The sequence below is a fragment of the Oreochromis niloticus genome, linkage group LG11, assembly GCF_001858045.2.
Source record: "Oreochromis niloticus isolate F11D_XX linkage group LG11, O_niloticus_UMD_NMBU, whole genome shotgun sequence".
Lineage (NCBI taxonomy): Eukaryota > Metazoa > Chordata > Actinopteri > Cichliformes > Cichlidae > Oreochromis > Oreochromis niloticus.
Window position 1 is genome coordinate 3,435,424 of NC_031976.2, and position 19,072 is coordinate 3,454,495.

At 39.5% G+C, this 19,072-nt stretch overlaps 1 protein-coding gene across 11 annotated transcripts in view; it reads left to right on the forward strand.

Moving 5' to 3' along the window:
* The window catches only part of adgrb1a (adhesion G protein-coupled receptor B1a), a 230,338-nt gene that overhangs the window by 180,975 nt on the left and 30,291 nt on the right, over positions 1 to 19,072 (forward strand). For all 11 annotated transcript variants that reach the window (XM_025911392.1, XM_025911382.1, XM_025911386.1 and 8 more), the window contains 5 exons: positions 10,940 to 11,043; positions 14,528 to 14,630; positions 14,858 to 15,008; positions 15,339 to 15,408; positions 15,655 to 15,721. In XM_025911392.1, coding sequence (XP_025767177.1) covers positions 10,940 to 11,043; positions 14,528 to 14,630; positions 14,858 to 15,008; positions 15,339 to 15,408; positions 15,655 to 15,721 — 495 coding nt within the window. The remainder of the gene's footprint in view (positions 1 to 10,939; positions 11,044 to 14,527; positions 14,631 to 14,857; positions 15,009 to 15,338; positions 15,409 to 15,654; positions 15,722 to 19,072) is intronic.

Below are 19,072 nucleotides of genomic sequence, written 5' to 3' on the forward strand. Positions count from 1 at the left end.
ACTAATACCAAACACCTATATGAATCTTAATCTTCCTTTTAAACATGTAAGCAGGACATTAAGGTTGACTCAGATCATATTGCTAAAAATCGTCAGTAAAAATTTCTTACAACATGATACCAAAAGGAAAAATCTTCCTGCATTGCAGTCACATGAGGGGAAAGCAATAAAAACATAAGCAGTATAACGTTACTGAACACAAAATGAAAAACTGCAAAGAATTGCAGAAGTGCAGTCTTTGACTTCTCAATGAAACAGATGGTTTTTGAAAGCAAGAACTTTAGAGAGTTTAGCTCCATCCAGTTCCATAAAAACCTTCTGGAAAATGTCAAAGTTGTAGCGGAGGTCAGCAGGGTAGGCAGGTTTAATGCATACATGAGTCCAAATAGCATTATCACAGCAAATGCTACATTATCCAAATTCTTCGCCACCCTGATGCCTGCAAGAACAACTCTTGTTCTTCTGCTGAAGCTTGCTCTTTAAGAAGATAAATTCGAACAGTGGTGTCTTCAGCAGTCTCATTGATGGCACGTTCTTCCATGCCCTGTAAAAAAGAAGCCATGTTAGTCATTTCATGCCAAGTAAGTAATATGATACACTGTGGAAAGTCCCAAAAAAAAAAGAAAAAAAAAAGAAGTACATACCACATACTCCCGGATAAGCATGTCAGGGTCTTCACCCATGTAGATACACACTCCCTTGACACACTCACGTCCAGCATCAACATCTTCACACTGAAATGAAATGTATGTAATTAGCATCTTCATTCAGCCCCTGTCCTTCATTTAAGTTTTAATAGTGTACTTTACATGAATGTTTTTAAAGTAAAGGCACACAAATTAATAATAAGTTTACTGGCAATTAATAAGTTGACAAAGTGAAGGTTAAAAAAACAAGCAGATGTAAAAATACAAAATGAGAGAATTTATCATGGGAAAACATCTGAAATCTTCCACAATTATAAAGTTTCATCCAAAGAGGATCATATTAAGTGAGTGTTGAGGCTTTATCACTTACATTATCCTTTTGTGCCACAATTCTTTCCAGTATTAGTCCAAGCTCTCCTCTTCTGTTGACCAACTTCACCAGGTTGCCCAAGTGGAGATCCAGCTGAGCCAGGAACTTTGTTTGAGGGGGGATGGTGGCAATTCTCTTAAACTCAGCGTTGATCTGAAAACATGAGCACAGAGGAATGAGCTTCAAAGGTTTAATACCTGGAAGAAGGCTGCAATCACTCATGCTGAAGAAATGGGCTGTCAAATAACAACTGTGCCTTAACCATTTTAGGCTAATACCACAAGAACACCCTGTATGAGGCAAACCTTACCTCATGGAAATCAAATAGAGCAGGCCATCTTGCCATGAAAGCCTCCACCATTGGTGCATCACGAACAACTTCATGTCTTCTGTATGAAAAAGTCTTTTCCATCTTCAGTTTCACCATCTCTGTTACTCTTTTTTATGTCCATGTGGTGGGCTTTGACATGTCAATAGCTTTAAGAGTCCCTTTGTCTGCTACTTCTGAAACTGAGGTAAGGTTAAGAAACTCATTCCCAAACAAGGAATCCATAAACTGAAGTCTGAAACTGCCCTGAAGACCACACTGTCTCTTGACTTCAACGATGAGATCCTCAGTTGATTCAGGCGCTCCATTAGAGAGTGAGCCTTCGACAGGTTCCGTCAGCCAAGACGGTCTTTAGGACCACAGGACTCTGTAGGCAAAAAAGAATTACATATCAGACATTCAGAAAGAATCATTTCAGTTTAGTTTTCATACAGCTATCCATACCCAATAGTCAAAGTTATAAAGATCAGACATAAAGAAAAGAAGAATTTATCTAATGAAATACATGCGACTGAACCTATTACACTTATCTGAACACCTTTTATTTCTATATGCCTTTTTAAAGTCACAGTGTGGACTGATCCAATCTTATAGTCAACCAATGGATAAGTATCAAGGAGTTCACAGAGTGAAATGAGAGTGAATATTCTTGTGGATACTGGGCTGAGCTCAAAAGCTCTGTCGTGCTCTCTGTACCAGCCACCAAGCTCTCTGACAATGTAGAATATGCTGTGGTACAATGCAGATATGGTTTTTCAGTATTCTGGCAATCCACCTGCTGCCCTGTGGGACAGTACCATTCCCTTTCTATAAGTTATAAAATGGTAAATGGCCTGTATTTATATAGCGCTTTTCTAGTCCCTAAGGACCCCAAAGCGCTTTACATATCCAGTCATCCACCCATTCACACGCACATTCACACACTGGTGATGGCAAGCTACGTTGTACCCACAGCCACCCTGGGGCGCACTGACAGAGGCGAGGCTGCCGGACACTGGCGCCACCGGGCCCTCTGACCACCACCAGTAGGCAACGGGTGAAGTGTCTTGCCCAAGGACACAACGGCCGAGACTGTCGGAACCAGGGCTCGAACTGGTAACCTTCCGATTACAAGGCGAACTCCCAACTCTTGAGCCCACGATTGCCCACGTTATGCCCTTTAATGTCACACACTGTGCAAGGTTGACCTCTAGAATGTCAGGGAATATGTACCTAATGACTTAAGCTATCTCCTCTTTAAGCAAATCCACTAGAAAGGCCGATACAGCTGAGACCTCTAATTCAGACTTGCCAAGAGATGGGGAGTTTAGATGGTAAGCTATCATCATCTGATGTTTTGACTTCTGTGATAATAAAGGTAAAAATTCCACCATCACAAAAAAAATTTATTTTAATTGAAAAAAGGTATTCCAGTCCAGAAGAGCATTAATGGTTTCTTTAAAGTACCAATCTTTCCCTCATTTATACATAATGTTTTGAGAAGCAGCTCACATATGTTCTACACAAAGTAGAAAAAAAGGGGGAAAAAAGGGTCCTAACTTTTGTTAGGACAATGTTGGAAAATTCACAATACATCACTTAATAAGACATACTCTGTTGAACAAACTTGTCTCCTTGTAGATATCTGCTGTATTATTTGGGCTTGACCAATAGAATAGTCAAGTAAGTGACACTTCACCTAAAACAATGACTAAATGGAAAAATGATTTGGCATTTATGGCCACAGGTTCTTAAACCCAGTTCTAAGGTGGCAGGATCCTTATTATAACTTGAGTGCGTATCAGCAGCAAGAATTAAGGTATGGCACTGTGGCGCTCCCAGCTTCTTAAACTCTGACGGTTACAGCCAGACTAATTAGCCACTGTAGCCATAACTAGCACGAGTAACACAAACACTATTGCGCTCTCTCAGTGACTTTTTAACTTGCTAAGCCATCAAAAACGCCAGTGCTCTCTGTCACATACATAAATTCCATATCTGACCGACAACAGCTGCTTTCTCCCGACTATGTGCAATTTGTTACTATTTTTCAGCTTTAGCCACAAAGCTAATACTAATCTTAGCTAGCACTGTAAAAACAACATGTAGATGCATTACAGATTACTTTTCATATAGCATGCACTACAACAATTCTGTGAAAACGTACCCAACTAAAACAAATGTATTTAAATTACTTACCTTCTCAGTATGCCTGACTCAGTGCCAAAGGTTGCATGTGGCTAAACAGTCTCCCAGAATCTGGCGGTCAATTGCGCTCTCCTTAAATTATGTTGTTGTCTTATTGGATAAGACTCTAGGTCTTATTATCCAATCATATTTAGTTGTTGTCTTTGAATATATTGCATCATTTCCGGTTGTGGTCAAACATGATTACAATGGTTTTAGTATTCTAATTTAGTCACTTTAAATCAATGTAAGAAAAATGAGTAGTCTCAGTATTGTTTATAATCAAGTAAATGGTACTTTATTAAATCATGTAAATAAGAGAAACATGAAAGGCTTGTGTAGCATTAACTAAATTCATTTGTGCAAATTCAAAAGCCTGCCAATTCCCATTTTTTCAGTGTAGCTGGGTTCCTGTAGGGAGTTTGTGTGCTTTCTGTATTTCCTGTGGGTTCTGACATGCTTGTTAGGTCAACTGAGAGTATGTGGTTGTCTCTCACCGTATGTCAGCTGGGGTGTTCCACGCTTCCAGTTGTACTACAGGAGGGTCAGAACTGCTATACTGTTTCCTGAGAGAGGATAAAGCCTTATGTTCGTATCATGTTTGTCACAATACAAGGAACATCTTGTGGTTGTGTTGGTAGTAGGTGACTTACACTGTTCGCGATTTGATCATTTGTACTGCTCTTGGTATTATGGACCATGTTGGTCATTTTTGGCTTTGTCTGTGTTCATTAATCAGCAAATATAAAGTAGATCACTTAAAGAGCTTTCTTCTCCTGTTAGTGCTTTATTCCCCTGTTGCCGTCTAATGCTAATTTGGCCTTTAGTTTTGCTCTGTTCACATGTGTGACATAATGAATTAAGCTAATAATTATCAGTAAACTAATATTGGCGTATCCTCAATGTGCTGCAGCCTCCCTGCAGCCTGCCTCCACCTGTGCAGATGACAAGCAATTTGAATTCTGTTGTTTCCAGAAAGCATTGTGTCTCCTAAGGAAAGCTAAATTCCCACTTGTGCTTTTTCCAAAAATTTCAGCTTTTCTCATTCCTCATGCCCTTCTTTTCCCTTTTTCCCTATGTTCTATTATTTTGCGAGACAGCCACGGCCACCATTCTAATTATTCCTACTGCAACAAATAGCAGCTTCTAAATGGCCCAGCCTCTGTCTGCAGCTAGCCTTCTACAGCCTCAGCATGACAAATACCCCAACCTCTTTTTTTCCTCTGTCCCCCCCTCGCTCCTCCCATACTTCCATCTCTTTTTTCTTTACCCCTCAGTCATCCCACCATTTTTCATTCTCTGATGTTGCATCACATTGTAGTTCTGCCTCTCTCCTTCTGCTTACTACATCATTTACTCTCTAGCTGCCACCTCTCGTGTCCGTTTTGCTCAGTCCAGCTTCACTGCAGACTTTCAGAAGGAAAAACAGGGAAAAAATGCACTGCAGTCAAAGGCAAAGCCCTCTGAACCCAGTGTGCTACCATTGGTAGACCCGTGTGCAGTGTAGGGAGAGAGGATGAATGAATGTGCTTGTGCTGGTATCAACTGGATGCTATAAGCCTGCGTAAGTCTTTTCTTCACTTCGAATGTGCTGTCAGGGGCCTCTAGTCACAGTGACAAGCCTCACACCAATTAGCCCGTTGTAGGAGTAACAAATAGGTAGATAGTCTGAGGTCTGCAAGGCTGCAGGCTGTTAGAGAGGCAGCATCTGTTGATGTTTTATCTGTCAAGTGGAACTAAAGTTATGGGAGTCATAGCTGTACTCTGATTTGCACATCAAGATGTCTTGTGGTCATATGAAAACATAAAAATAAATAAAAGGAAAGCAGATGATCTGATGATCTGTGAAAGAGAAGCCTTATGTGTTTTCATTTTTTGACTAAGCCAACTTTTTTGTGATTGGTTTCCTAGCCAAGTATGTGCAGGTTTATTATCTATTTCCAGCATGAAGATAAAGTAGTGTGTGTGCAGTGCAGTGAAAAAGCATTTATCTGATTTGTTAGCTTTTTGCATACTTGTCACATTTAAATGTTTCAAATTTATGCAAACAGTGGCGTGTTTAAAGTGATTTCAGTCAGACAATGTCATTTTGCCCAGTCTCTTTCTCATAAACGCTCAGTTTAACTGAGGCAAATGCACTTCTGTGGGTTCTTCTCTGACCTCCTCATTTAAAATGAAACTAAATCTGAAAAACTCAACAGCTAAAATATCAGATTAAATAAATCAGTGAATAAATGTAAACTTTTTGTATTTCTTATTCATATTAAATGATTATGTTTTTAAGCCTCACTTGTTAGTGTGCATGAGAGGCAGCTGTTTATTATCAATTAACCAAAGTGAAACTACTCTCAGTGACCGTAACTTTAGCTGAGAGAAATGACATTTCGCCCTCCTCAGCGATGGTGGATGTCTCTGCTCATGTGGAAATATGTGGTCTGGTCATTTTCTTGTGGACAGGAATGCTCTCATCTGGACCCTGTGCGAGTTCTGTCGTTAGCTGAGGAGGAACGAAAAGTTTGTCTGTCTCAGCAGACGCCTTTCTGTTTCACTGCACTTGTAATCTTTTTTTCTCCCACTTTCCTTTTAGAGAAGGAACTCACTGCAGTGCAGATTAATCAGAGGGATTTAATTAACTTGGCCCCGGCACACACATCAAACCTGGAGACAAGACAGGCTATAAACTCAGCCAATTATCTTCTGCTAGAGGGGTGGGGGTAAATGTGAGGGGGTCGGAAACCCCTCGCGTCCTGGTCCCCTCAGGTCCAGCCATCCTCCATCTGTGAGCAACTGCAAAGCCTTTTTTCACTGCTACTACTGCACCCTCATCTCACCTTAATCTTCTTCACCCGAACACAACACAGCATTAGTGATGAGCTGTTCCAGCTACTGATCCAGCCACATTAGGTTTGGATGATTACTCCAGTAAATAACTTTGTATCTGTTATTAAAACGCAGTGTCTTGCATATTCACTGAAGAGGCCGCCTACCATGACGAAATGGGTGTACAAGTGTTTTGCTTCATTTCTGTTGAATCAAATTTGGAATTTTAGTGCAATCATAATAACGTCGGTGTGTATTGACTCTTTGCTGTAAATGTCTCTTTTGGTTTATACCAACTAAATATAGGCGTATTTCAGTGGGAAATTTCATTAAAATGCCTTTTGTTTTTAACTGAACTTCTTGGCTTTAATGATGGTAATCTATATGTGTCTCCCCATTGCTTTGGTCCAGTTTGATCTCTCTCAACAACGCAGTCCTGTTAGATTGACATTTATGTTTCCTGAAATGAGAATCCTACACTTTTTAGTGATACCCTAATCTTCAAATTTCATGTCATCTTGGTTTTTTCGTATCAGAAATAGCTTTTCAACATTGTGCTAGGGCTGGTGCCTCTGTGGAGCCAGTTCTAAAAAAAAATTTTCAGCTCCTCCCTTGTCGCAAGGGATTGCGACTGATGGTAGCTCCTCTTATTTATCGGAGTGGAGTTACGTCGGATGCACTTACTGACAAAACCATAAAAGGCTTAGGGTCTCTAAGCTGCAATCAAACCACAAAACTTTCACTTGCCAAGCGAATATGTAAACCACAACACTGTGGAACTAGTTCTGTCTTGTTGTATCCTGAGAACCAGCTCACATGTTGAGAACTGTCTATTCTGCTGTGGTATTAGCAGTAGATGAAATACACTCCAAGGAAAATCATGACACACTGAGTTGCTGGGTTATGCATCTGGAAATCATTGATTGCTGATGGTTGCTTTGTGCTGCCATGCTGCTGATAGCTTTTTGTAGAAATGAATGACGCTAATCTGGTGGTGAAGGCATGAGAGCAAAATATTTTCACATGTACTAAAGTTTTATGATGTGATCTTCATAATCCCTCAGATGCATCTGAGCACTCAGCCTGTAGTAAGTCAAAAATGTTAACGACTTAACTTCATTGAAATACTGTGAACATATTAGATGAACTGGTATAACATTTCGTACTAGTAGTCATGCTACCTACTGACTTTATGATTCTTTTAGAGTTACTATGTTGCAACCATTCGTTTCACATTTTTAGAGATATTTATTGAAATATTTACAATTTCAGATAGATTATTGTGAATCTTGCCCTAGATCAGGGGTGAGGGAACTCCAGGCCTCAAGGGCCGGTATCCTGCAGGTTTTAGGCTACGTTCACACTGCAGGTCTTAATGCTCAATTCCGATTTTTTGATCAAATCAGATTTTTTTGTCTGCTTGTTCATACTACAAATAAAATGCGACAGCTAACGCGCTCTAGTGTGAACGATCAAAGCGGCCCGCATGCGCAAAAGAAGATGTCACACACAACGTGCTCTGTTTAGACCCAGAGCAAACAGTATTGTTTGACTGATGGCCCTTAATATAAAGACTTCAGACTTTACGTCTCCCAATTTTTGCTTTAAGTTATTTTGTTATTTACATAATAATGTAGATAACCTAATAATTATCCTTATTGCTGTTTTAGAGGATCGGTGCTTCAAAGGATAGTTGCAGATTTCTGTCAGAATCTGCAGATTATACAGTACAAATAAAATGTTCACGTTTCTCCAACGTTGTCTTCCCAACAGTTTAACTGACATCTACACTGGATGGCGAGGAAGCGTTTGCGATGTCTTCTCCTGCGCTGATAATTGGCGTCTGTCTTGTGTCAGTGACGTAAAAGACGGATTTAATGCGACATGACCATTCAAACAGCAGTCGCTTTCTAAAACATCGGATATGTATCGGATTCAGTACCACATACCCAGATCGGATTTGAAAATATCGGATTTGTGCCGTTAACACTGTCATACCATGATCGGATATGAGTCGCATAGGGTCAAAAAAATCGGATTTGATGCGCTTTTGCCTGCAGTGTGAACGTAGCCTTAGATCACCCTGGGTCAACACACCTGAACCAAATGATTAGTTCATTACCAGGCCTCTGGAGAACTTCAAAACATGTTGAGGATGTAATTTAGCCATTTAAATCAGCTGTGTTGGATCAAGGGCACATCTAAAACCTGCAGGACACTGGCCCTTGAGGCCTGGAGTTCCCTCACCCCCGCTATAGATATTACTGTAATGAGCTAACCTTATGGCGAGATGTGCTTTGATCAGGCCAAAGCATTTTGGCTTATAACTAGGGATGGGAATAGAGAACCGGTAGTCCAATTCCTTGGAATTGTTAATCTGCCTGCCTATCAATCCTGCTTATCAGTTCTTGCACCTGCAGTAGAATCAACTGATTTCGGTTCACGTGTCAGAGGAGGAAAATAGCGGCGCAGTCTAGAGCATGGATAGGACAAGATAAATAGTAAAGTGGAAAACTGCATCCATAGATCTCATAGATCTGCTGCTAAGCCTGAACCTGGTCAACTTGCTTGTTTTATTAGACCAGGCATTGTCACTGAACCTCATTTACTTGCTGATGCTAGCTGTGTTTCCATACAAAGCACAGATCATAATTGAACTCAGAGCAGTGAAAGCAGAGTCAACGACAGATTGTCTGACATGCCTCACACAGACATAACTTGTGAGACAACTTACCTCTGGTGGAGACGATGCTTCTTTTACAAGGTTTTACTTTAAGAAAATAAAATAACTGTTTCTGATAGATGTTTGGTTGACTCTGACTCGCCATAGCCATTTTTGTTGGTTTTCATTTTCTGTGATGAATTGTTTGTTTGTTAGCTCTGAAGATGTTTTCACATAGCTCTTTAGCCCTTGTCATTGGTTAAAGTGTATATATAAAAATGAATGAAAGTGAAATGTGGATCATACATTTGCTAAATTCAGTTGAAAGGTATATGTAATTATTGTTCTTGTATTAAAACATGCGTGATATGAAATAAGAACACTAAAGGTTTAGACACATAGTTCTAAACCTAGTTATTTCTAAACAGCTGCTGCAGATGGTACATGGTTACATGGTTGCTATGGTGACCAAGACAGTGGTGGATAAGGTTTTGGGAATGAAAAAACAGTGAAGGTGTCACTTCTTCATTTTCCTTTATTTTAATTTGCCTGTTCAATATGGAAATTGACTTTGTATGCATAAATTGTCCATGTCTGTGTGTGTGGGTGGTGTGTGTGCATTTCTGCTGATTGGAAGTATTGTGGTTTCTTCCTAAATCACCTTGAAGTCACCTTACTGTCAAACTGAAAGCAGCAAAAAAGCAGGAGCATTCTTTCAGAATCTCTACGTGTGTGTGTGTGTGTGTGTGTGTGTGTGTGTGTGTGTGTGTGTGTGTGTCATCCTGCTAACCTTTACACCTCTACTAACTACCTACTCTACACCTCTACTAATCTTATCCTGTGCAGCCATTACACTAGGCTCAAAGTAGGGCGGTGCGATATGACCAAAATCTCATCCAGATAACAATATATATCACAAAATAGTTCATTTTCTGTAAATTCTGTGAATCTCATGCAACTCGACTCGTGTGAAGTGTTTTCAGCTGGGCCTCGTGTACCTGGTGTCGAGTGTTTTGACCGATGCATGAAACTATATATGAGTATTTATTACACGGCGTGGTGCAGGGAAAAGCCGGTTCTAACGTTTGAGTCTAAGGTTTATTTTGAGCACCTGATGGCTCTTTTTTGCTCCTCATCCTTAAACTATCTCCATACTCTTTCATTTCTTGCGCAGATGGTAGAAGAGGTTTGTTGTGTTGGAGTCTGTGGTGGGGATCTGTTTGCGTAGTAAAGTTTTCTCCGTGTCCATGTCAGACTTTTCATAACCAAACCAGGTCCATGCTACAGAGGTAGCCCCTCGTTTAGGAATAAGGTCCTCAATTTGTTTTGACTGGTCCTTCTGTTTCGAGCTACCTGGTTCTGCCTCATCTTCACTGGCCATGCTGGTATTCTCTGAAATGATGAAAAAATATTGCCATAAACAGTGGATTTTGTGACACCACCAAACAAATGATAACATATAATATGAAACGATAGATGTTTTAATTTCGTCATCCAATATATTTCGTCATATCGCACAGTTCTAGCTCAATGTTTTTTTGTGTGCTGGGCCACCTGCTTTATTAGCTAGAGTTTCACATAATAAAAACTAAATCCATCCATATTACATATAAATTTAATATAGATAGTGGTTCTTTAATGTATTTGCTTACACGTTTACCTAACAACAGGAAAATGGACTCCACTGCATTACAACCATGGATGACCCAGTTAGGAGTTGAAAACTCAACAAATCAAGCCAACATGGATTTTTCTTTTCTGCTGTCAGCTCTTGTCAAATTCTGTGCACACAACAGATCTGCAAGACCCCACTGATGAGTCCCTCTGACTTTGTTTGCAGCAACGGGCTTTTTCATTATTCACTTTTCACTTTATCAAATAAAGTGGAATAGATCTTGATTGTATTTCACATTTTTCTTTTTTGTCCTCCTTCCTTTCATTTGCAGAACATGGATAAGACACAACTCCCGTCTGTGACACTGATTGTAGGCTGTGGAGTGTCTTCACTGACATTGCTGCTACTCATCATCATCTATGTGTCTGTCTGGAGGTGAGATATTACAGCTTGCATTAAAAATATTAGCACAGGGCTGTGATTAATGTGTTAACAACAGACTAGCAGCTCATCAGGTGGGAGGTTATGAACCATCTGACTTAAATCTATCAAGGACAAAAGGACAGTGCTACTAAAAGCATGCTTTCTGCTGGTTTTAAGACTTTCAAAGATTGTGTTTAATTTTATTAAAAAGCATACAAAATTATTAAAAGCTCTTAAATAAGCAGTATAGCCAAAATCTAATGTTACAGTGTAGATTGAGAATGTAACATCTTCTAGTTTCCAAAGCTGTACCTAAAGTACCTTTTCCATTAGTAACTACTTGGGTCGCCACAATTTTCAGAGTTTTCCATTAGGTCATAGCACCTGATACCAGGTATTTTTTAGTACCTGCTCGCCCAGGGTTCAAAGTAATCCGAGCAGGTCCTAAAATGTGACGTCATCAGACTGCATGCGGTCAGTAGCATCACTTGATGAGTCGTGAGAGCTAGGGGTGGCTTTTTTCTGATTCAAATTGATTTTAGTTTAAATAATCCATACATTAAATCCTGATTGTCAGAAACACCAGAATCTCAGCGTAAAGCTCACAAAACTATTTCAGCAACCACCAAAAAGCCAAAATAGCAGGTAAATGGATTCTGCTCAAACGTATAAACACAAAATGTGATACAACAGCACGTACGCGGACATGCCATCATCTCACAGATTCTGAAGCTGCAGGTTTTTCGTCAATCTCGAACCAAAATTCACTGAATTAGCAACAAAAGAAGACCAAAACTATGCTTAACATCTGAAAAGCATAGTAAAAAATGCCCTCTTACTTTGGCAGTTTTGCTCCCACCATAATAAAATCACTCTTCTTTCACAGCTCTTTCTCTCAGTATACTTCAAGACCAGTTTACCATCAAGAATCTCTATTTTCTGCATTAATCGCTTACTAAGCACCAGACTACCGTTGTGTACAGTGTTGTCGGCCGCAGTTTTTTTTCTTGTCTTCCTGCAAGAAAACCTAATTTCTGCTGTTCAATATCGAAGAAATTTAAACTTTTACAAATTATGCCAAACTGCAAAACACTTAGTTGTGTAATTAAAACCTCTTGCACTTTGCTTTGCTTCACCTCAGCAGCATGTTCATATGTTGTTTAATTTTTTTTTTTTTTTTCAGTTTTTGATCTACTGCAGAATATTTTTAAGGCGGTTATCTGCTGTAAAAAGCCAGGCCAAGAAAATTTCCTTCATATTTTTCTGTTTCATCCTCAGTTACTTTGACACAAAAGCATCTGCTGCGATGTTTAAACCTCTGATGAAGTCTCACAAATGTCAGTTTTGTTTTTATACTAAATATGGATATAAAAATATGGATATGTACTGATAAATGATCATAATTATAATATTTCTGACTGTCGGAGTCAAAATTGAATTAAATTGAATCGAAGCGAAATCGGGGGTTCGTATTGAATCAGGACCTTGTGAATCAGAATATAATCAGTTATAGAAATCAGTGACGATACCCAGGCCTAAAGAGAGCATCTCATTAAAACCGAGCCTCTATTTCACATTTGTTTGGATACTGAATGGTGAGAGTAATGGTGCCATCCTATCAAATCCTTGAGTCTCCACTTGATCTATATGAGTCTGGAGAGAAATGGATGTAAACTGTACCTGAACCAGTTGGTGGATTTATAGAACAACAAAGAATTCTAGTTTTCCCCTTTTGAGGTTTAGAAACTGAAAAAACGTGAGCTTTGCTATCATGTACCACAGCAAACTTTTTTGAAGTCACAAAATATATACGATGTTTTTCTTTTACTAGAGGACTAATTGGCTAAGCAGCTGAAATGTGATATAACACCTAATTCTAGTTTTGTTTTGTTTTTGGGTTTTTTTATCCGTACTTTATCCGGACTTTTTAGAGTCCTCTAGGGAAAACGTGTATTCCCCAAATAGCTGGTCATTTTTTTTGCTGGAGACTGACTGTATGTAAGTGAAACCAGAGGCTGCTGCACCAAAAAACTCTCTGTGATTGTTTTGACTACAGCTGGAAAAAAACAAAAAACAAAACTATTCTCGGTTTGTATCACACTTTTTGCTCTCTTTCTTTTCGCTACTGCTCGATGAGTAGTTTGTGAATGTTTGCAGACAAGTCAGAGTCTTCCAAGCAAAGTACAGGTAACCATGGCAACTCTGTTAGCAACTAAAGCACCAGTTTTCAGTGAAGCACTGTATACCTCTTTGCAACCTATTTTGCATGCTGATTACCATCAGTTACTTGCCAAACTCCTCCCTAGTGAATGGTAGTGGCTAGTTGGGCCAATTACAGGTAGTGTAATGACAAGACAGGTTTACCTCAGTGAATGTTGCACAAAAAGTATGTTCAGTGTATTCTGGAAAATTGATGTAAATTGTAAAATGAATTTAACCCAAAATATAAAAAAATATCTATCTGTCTATCTGTCTATCTGTCTATCTATCTATCTGTCTATCTATCTATCTGTATATCTATCTATCTGTATATGTATATATATGTATGTATATATATGTGTGTATACATAAATACAGTGCTCATGTTGACTGATATTGGGCCTAATTGTAAACATGACTTTATTCACCAACGAGAGTGGTGACTGTCAGACTGGTTTTACACTGTTGAAATGTCCTAATATAGTATGACGAACTTTTCATGCGTTCACGCTAAAAATGATAATCAAATTAAATAACAATTAAAGATAATTTGAACAAACTCTGTCAAATAGACCTTCAGTCATACACTGAGGAGAGTTTTACAGTTTGCTTCAAACTTGGTGATAAAAGTCAGCATTAAGAATCACCTCTTACATAAGAGTTAGAGATGCACTGACATATTACCTCGATATTGGTATCGGCTGATATAGGCCTTATTGACTGTTATCAGTATATGAGCAAATAAAGCATCATGTATATGTCAGTGACAGATATGTATTAATACCTGATATATATTTCAGAATTATTATTACTTACTTGTGTCCCCCAGGAAAAAAAAGGGAACAGACAACTAAAAACAGAATATACAAAAAAAAGTCTTTGCACTTGGTACCAGATTGTTATTTTGAAGATCACTATATGTCTAGAATCTTTGCATCCCTCTTAAAGATATGTTCTGTTGTTGGAACAATACAGAAACACTGTAACAGATTTCTGCTTGACAGATTTAGGGCTAGCACTGTTGTGTCACAGTGAGAGTATCTGGGTTCAAGTCCTGCTAGTCAGCTGTGTTTTTTCTGTGTGAAGTTTGTATACTCTCTCTCTGTCTGCATGTGTTTCCTCTCATAGTTCAAAGATGTTAATAAACTGGCACTACAGAACATCCTGAATTAGTATTTGGTGCTGTGGTACGAAAACACCACAGAATCTCGAGAAAGCCTTGGAGTTGATGCCCCGATCTTTTCCGTAGGTCTGACTGCTAGTTTCAGTCATAGGTGTCTCTTTCATCCTCCTGCAGGTACATCCGGTCTGAGCGTTCAGTCATCCTCATTAACTTCTGCCTCTCCATCATCTCGTCCAATGCTCTTATTCTCATTGGACAGACGCAGACACGGAATAAGGTGAGCCAAACTCTTCCCTAGCCAAACTCTTCCCTAGTGAATGGTAGTAGCCAGTTGGGCCAATTAAAGGTAGTGTAATGAAAAGACGGGTTTTAAATGACATTCTACTGTATGCAGCCATATGACTGAGAATCACTGACATGGCTGCAGTCATGTTCTTTGCCAGAGTATGTATTAATGAATAAAGTTTCTTCATACTTGTTTCCTGTCTTCGCCTGTTGTTTCAGATCTTATGCACCCTGATTGCTGCGTTGCTTCATTTCTTCTTCCTGTCTTCATTCTGCTGGGTTCTGACAGAGGCATGGCAGTCCTACATGGCAGTGACAGGCCGCCTCAGGAATCGCATCATACGCAAGCGTTTCTTGTGTCTCGGCTGGGGTGGGCTTTCTCTCTCACCAATTTTATTTACCTTCTTTCTTCTTGTGCTTATTCACCTTATTCGTCCCGTTTTTCCTCCTTTTTTGCTTCCTGCTTTTTTCTTGTCTTTTTTTATCCCCTTTCCCTTTTTCCCTCTTTGTTTGCGTCAGTTCCTCTTATATCTTTTTTTTCCCTACTTTTCCAGGTTACCGTCCTTTTCTTGCCTACTTTGTGCCTTCCTTCCTGCTGTTTTACCTTTCATTACCTGTTCACTCTTTTCTTCACTTCCTTTTGTGTGTAGTCATCTACCACACAATCTCTATGTTAAAGTCCATTTTTATTTCCTCCCAGGTCTCCCTGCTCTAGTAGTGGCGATCTCAGTGGGATTCACCAAGGCAAAGGGTTATGGAACACCAAGCTAGTAAGCAAGTTGTCCTATAGATCTGTCACTGTATGCTACCTCTTCTTTAACTATTAATGGCAGAGTATTACACATGGCTGAAGGTTTGTTTGCTGTGTAATTGACCTCTCTTTTTTCCTGTCTCATCAATCGTTCACTTCTTTTTCACCACATTCAAACCCTTCATGTTCCTGCACTTTCTCTTCAAATCTCTCCCACATTAATTCCCTCCCTCAACCTCCATGTTTTCCTGCTTCTTTCTTGTAGCTGCTGGCTGTCTCTGGAAGGAGGTCTTCTCTATGCATTTGTGGGACCCGCTGCAGCCGTAGTCTTGGTATTTCTCCTTTTTAGTCTGTGTTTGTATTCAGTGCATTAGTTTAACCTGTAGCTATAGCTCCCATCATGTGCCAATTTCATGCATGTATCTGCTTAATGATTTATTAAACCTAGTAGTCATTATAGTAGTTGCTATACATTTTAATCATTCTAACAGTCTTGGTACTGGTGCTGTACCAGATGATAAAAATGCAGGATTAAAAGAAACTCAGCATTAAAATTGAAATATGGACCCAGGACAATAATATTATAATATTATTATTGTGTTTAAGCATTACTATACATCACCATTTAGACCTTTGGACAATGACTAGTGCTGGAATCTCAGTGTAACATAAAATAAAACATTGAAAACATTGCACAATTGGATATTCCCTTTCCCTGATCTTTCATTTTTTCTGTCTCCTCTTATCATGCTTACTTCCTCCTCCTTTTCCTGCTCTTCCCTATTATTTTTTACCTTTTTTCCTTCCCTCCTTTTTTTTTTCCATTTCCCTGTCAATGTGCTTCCTTTTCATCTTTTCCTGCCCCACGTCTTTATTTTCTCCTTAGTCTTTCTTTTCTCCTCTGTGTCATCCATGGCACTTTCCTGCTCTTAATCAGTTCCTGTCTTCTTTGTTGTCTTTTGCTACCTTCCATTCTTATCTTACTTCCTTCTTTACTCCGTCAACATTTGTCATATTTCCATGAAGTTTTTATCCCTTTTTTTCTTTTCATCCCTTTATCCCTTGTTTTCCACCTTTAATCCTCGTGGATTTTTTTTTCCTTGTATTGATTTGTCTCTTTTCTATCGCTTCTTTTTTCTAGGCTGTTTATTTGCCATAATAATCTCTGATGTTTATTAATTTTCCTATTAATTTTATTCTGTTTCCTTGTCTATGCCTCATTTGCTTCTTGCCTTTCCTGCTTTCTATATTTTTACCTCATGTTATTTATGCTTCCTGCTGTCTGTTCCTTGTTTTCTTTCCTACTTCCTCATTTACCTCCTCAATTCCTCTCATCATTTTTCTTTGTCAATATTCACAGTGGATTCTTCTCCACCTTTTCCCTTTATCATTACCTTTACTTCATTCATGGTTTTCTAAATATTGCCACCTAACTTAATGGCCTTTTTCTAGTTTACAGCACATACAAATTTATCATTAGAACAATAATAATATACAGGTAATTCCAGTAAAATCTGGGTGATAGAAATGTTTTTGCTCATTCCACGTGTTCATTGAATAAGTTAAATAATTAAGCCAAGTTGTACCAGCATCAGAAATAGCAGTTTTAATAATCATATTCATATGCTATATCAGGTACAGTGGCTTGCAAAAGTATTCGGCCCCCTTGAACTTTTCCACATTTTGTCACATTACAGCCACAAACATGAATCAATTTGATTGGAATTCCAGGTGAAAGACCAATACAAAGTGGTGTACACGTGAGAAGTGGAACGAAAATCAGACATGATTCCAAACATTTTTTACAAATAAATAACTGAAAAGTGGGGTGTGCGTAATTATTCAGCCCCTGAGTCAATACTTTGTAGAACCACCTTTTGCTGCAACTACAGCTGCCAGTCTTTTAGGGTATGTCTCTACCAGCTTTGCACATCTACAGACTGAAATCCTTGCCCATTCTTCTTTGCAAAACAGCTCCAGCTCAGTCAGATTAGATGGACAGCGTTTCTGAACAGCAGTTTTCAGATCTTGCCACAGATTCTCGATTGGATTTAGATCTGGACTTTGACTGGGCCATTCTAACACATGGATATGTTTTGTTTTAAACCATTCCATTGTTGCCCTGGCTTTATGTTTAGGGTCGTTGTCCTGCTGGAAGGCGAACCTCCGGCCCAGTCTCAAGTCTTTTGCAGACTCCAAGAGGTTTTCTTCCATGATTGCCCTGTATTTGTCTCCATCCATCTTCCCATCAACTCTGACCAGCTTCCCTGTCCCTGCTGAAGAGAAGCACCCCCAGAGCATGATGCTGCCTCCACCATATTTGACAGTGGGGATGGTGTGTTCAGAGTGATGTGCAGTGTTAGTTTTCCGCCACACATAGCGTTTTGCATTTTGGCCAAAAAGTTCCATTTTGGTCTCATCTGACCAGAGCACCTTCTTCCACATGTTTGCTGTGTCCCCCACATGGCTTGTGGCAAACTGCAAACGGGACTTCTTATGGTTTTCTGTTAACAATGGCTTTCTTCTTGCCACTCTTCCATAAAGGCCAACTTTGTGCAGTGCATGACTAATAGTTGTCCTATGGACAGATTCCCCCACCTGAGCTGTAGATCTCTGCAGTTCGTCCAGAGTCACCATGGGCCTTTTGGCTGCATTTCTGATCAGCGGTCTCCTTGTTCGGCCTGTGAGTTTAGGTGGACGGCCTTGTCTTGGTAGGTTTACAGTTGTGCCATACTCCTTCCATTTCTGAATGATGGCTTGAACAGTGCTCCGTGGGATGTTCAAGGCTTGGGAAATCTTTTTGTAGCCTAAGCCTGCTTTAAATTTCTCAATAACTTTATCCTTGACCTGTCTGGTGTGTTCTTTGGACTTCATGGTGTTGTTGCTCCCAATATTCTCTTAGACAACCTCTGAGGCCGTCACAGAGCAGCGGTATTTGTACTGACATTAGATTACACACAGGTGCACTCTATTTAGTCATTAGCACTCATCAGGCAATGTCTATGGGCAACTGACTGCACTCAGACCAAAGGGGGCTGAATACTTATGCACACCCCACTTTGCAGTTATTTATTTGCAGTGTTGGGACTAACGCATTATTAAGTAACGCGTTACAGTAATTACGTTATTATTGTGGTAACGAGCACGGTAACTAGTTATTATGCCAAAATCAGGAACGCGTTACTCGTTACTGGGATTTAGATAGGCTCGTTATTCGTTACTTCGTGTGGTGGCTATCACGGAGCTTCCACAGATTCAGTAACATTAGCAAGTGGTGGAAGCCAGCAGGTGGATGAAGGAAAAGGGAGGGAAGAGGAGGAGAGACCCGAAGCGGCCGCCGGTGTCAGGTGAACTGAACTTCAGGTAAGAAGTTATGACCTGCAGTCTATCTGGGTCAGATATAAACCAAGTTTAGGTGGAGTTTATTTTCCTTGTGCTGACTTTTTCGCACTGCGTACTAGCTAGCATGGTGGGTGCTATGATGTTAATGATGTTGAACTTTATTTTGTTCATACGGTTAATTATTAGAGTTGCCAACCGTCTCAGAATCGTCTCGAATTCAGAGAAAATATTATGCGTTTTGTATTGAGGTGAAAAAAGTTTGAAAGGTGAAAACAGTTTGTCCCGGACTTCAGCTACAATGAAAAAGACACAAAGCTGGAGTTAGTCTGTGTTTACGCTGC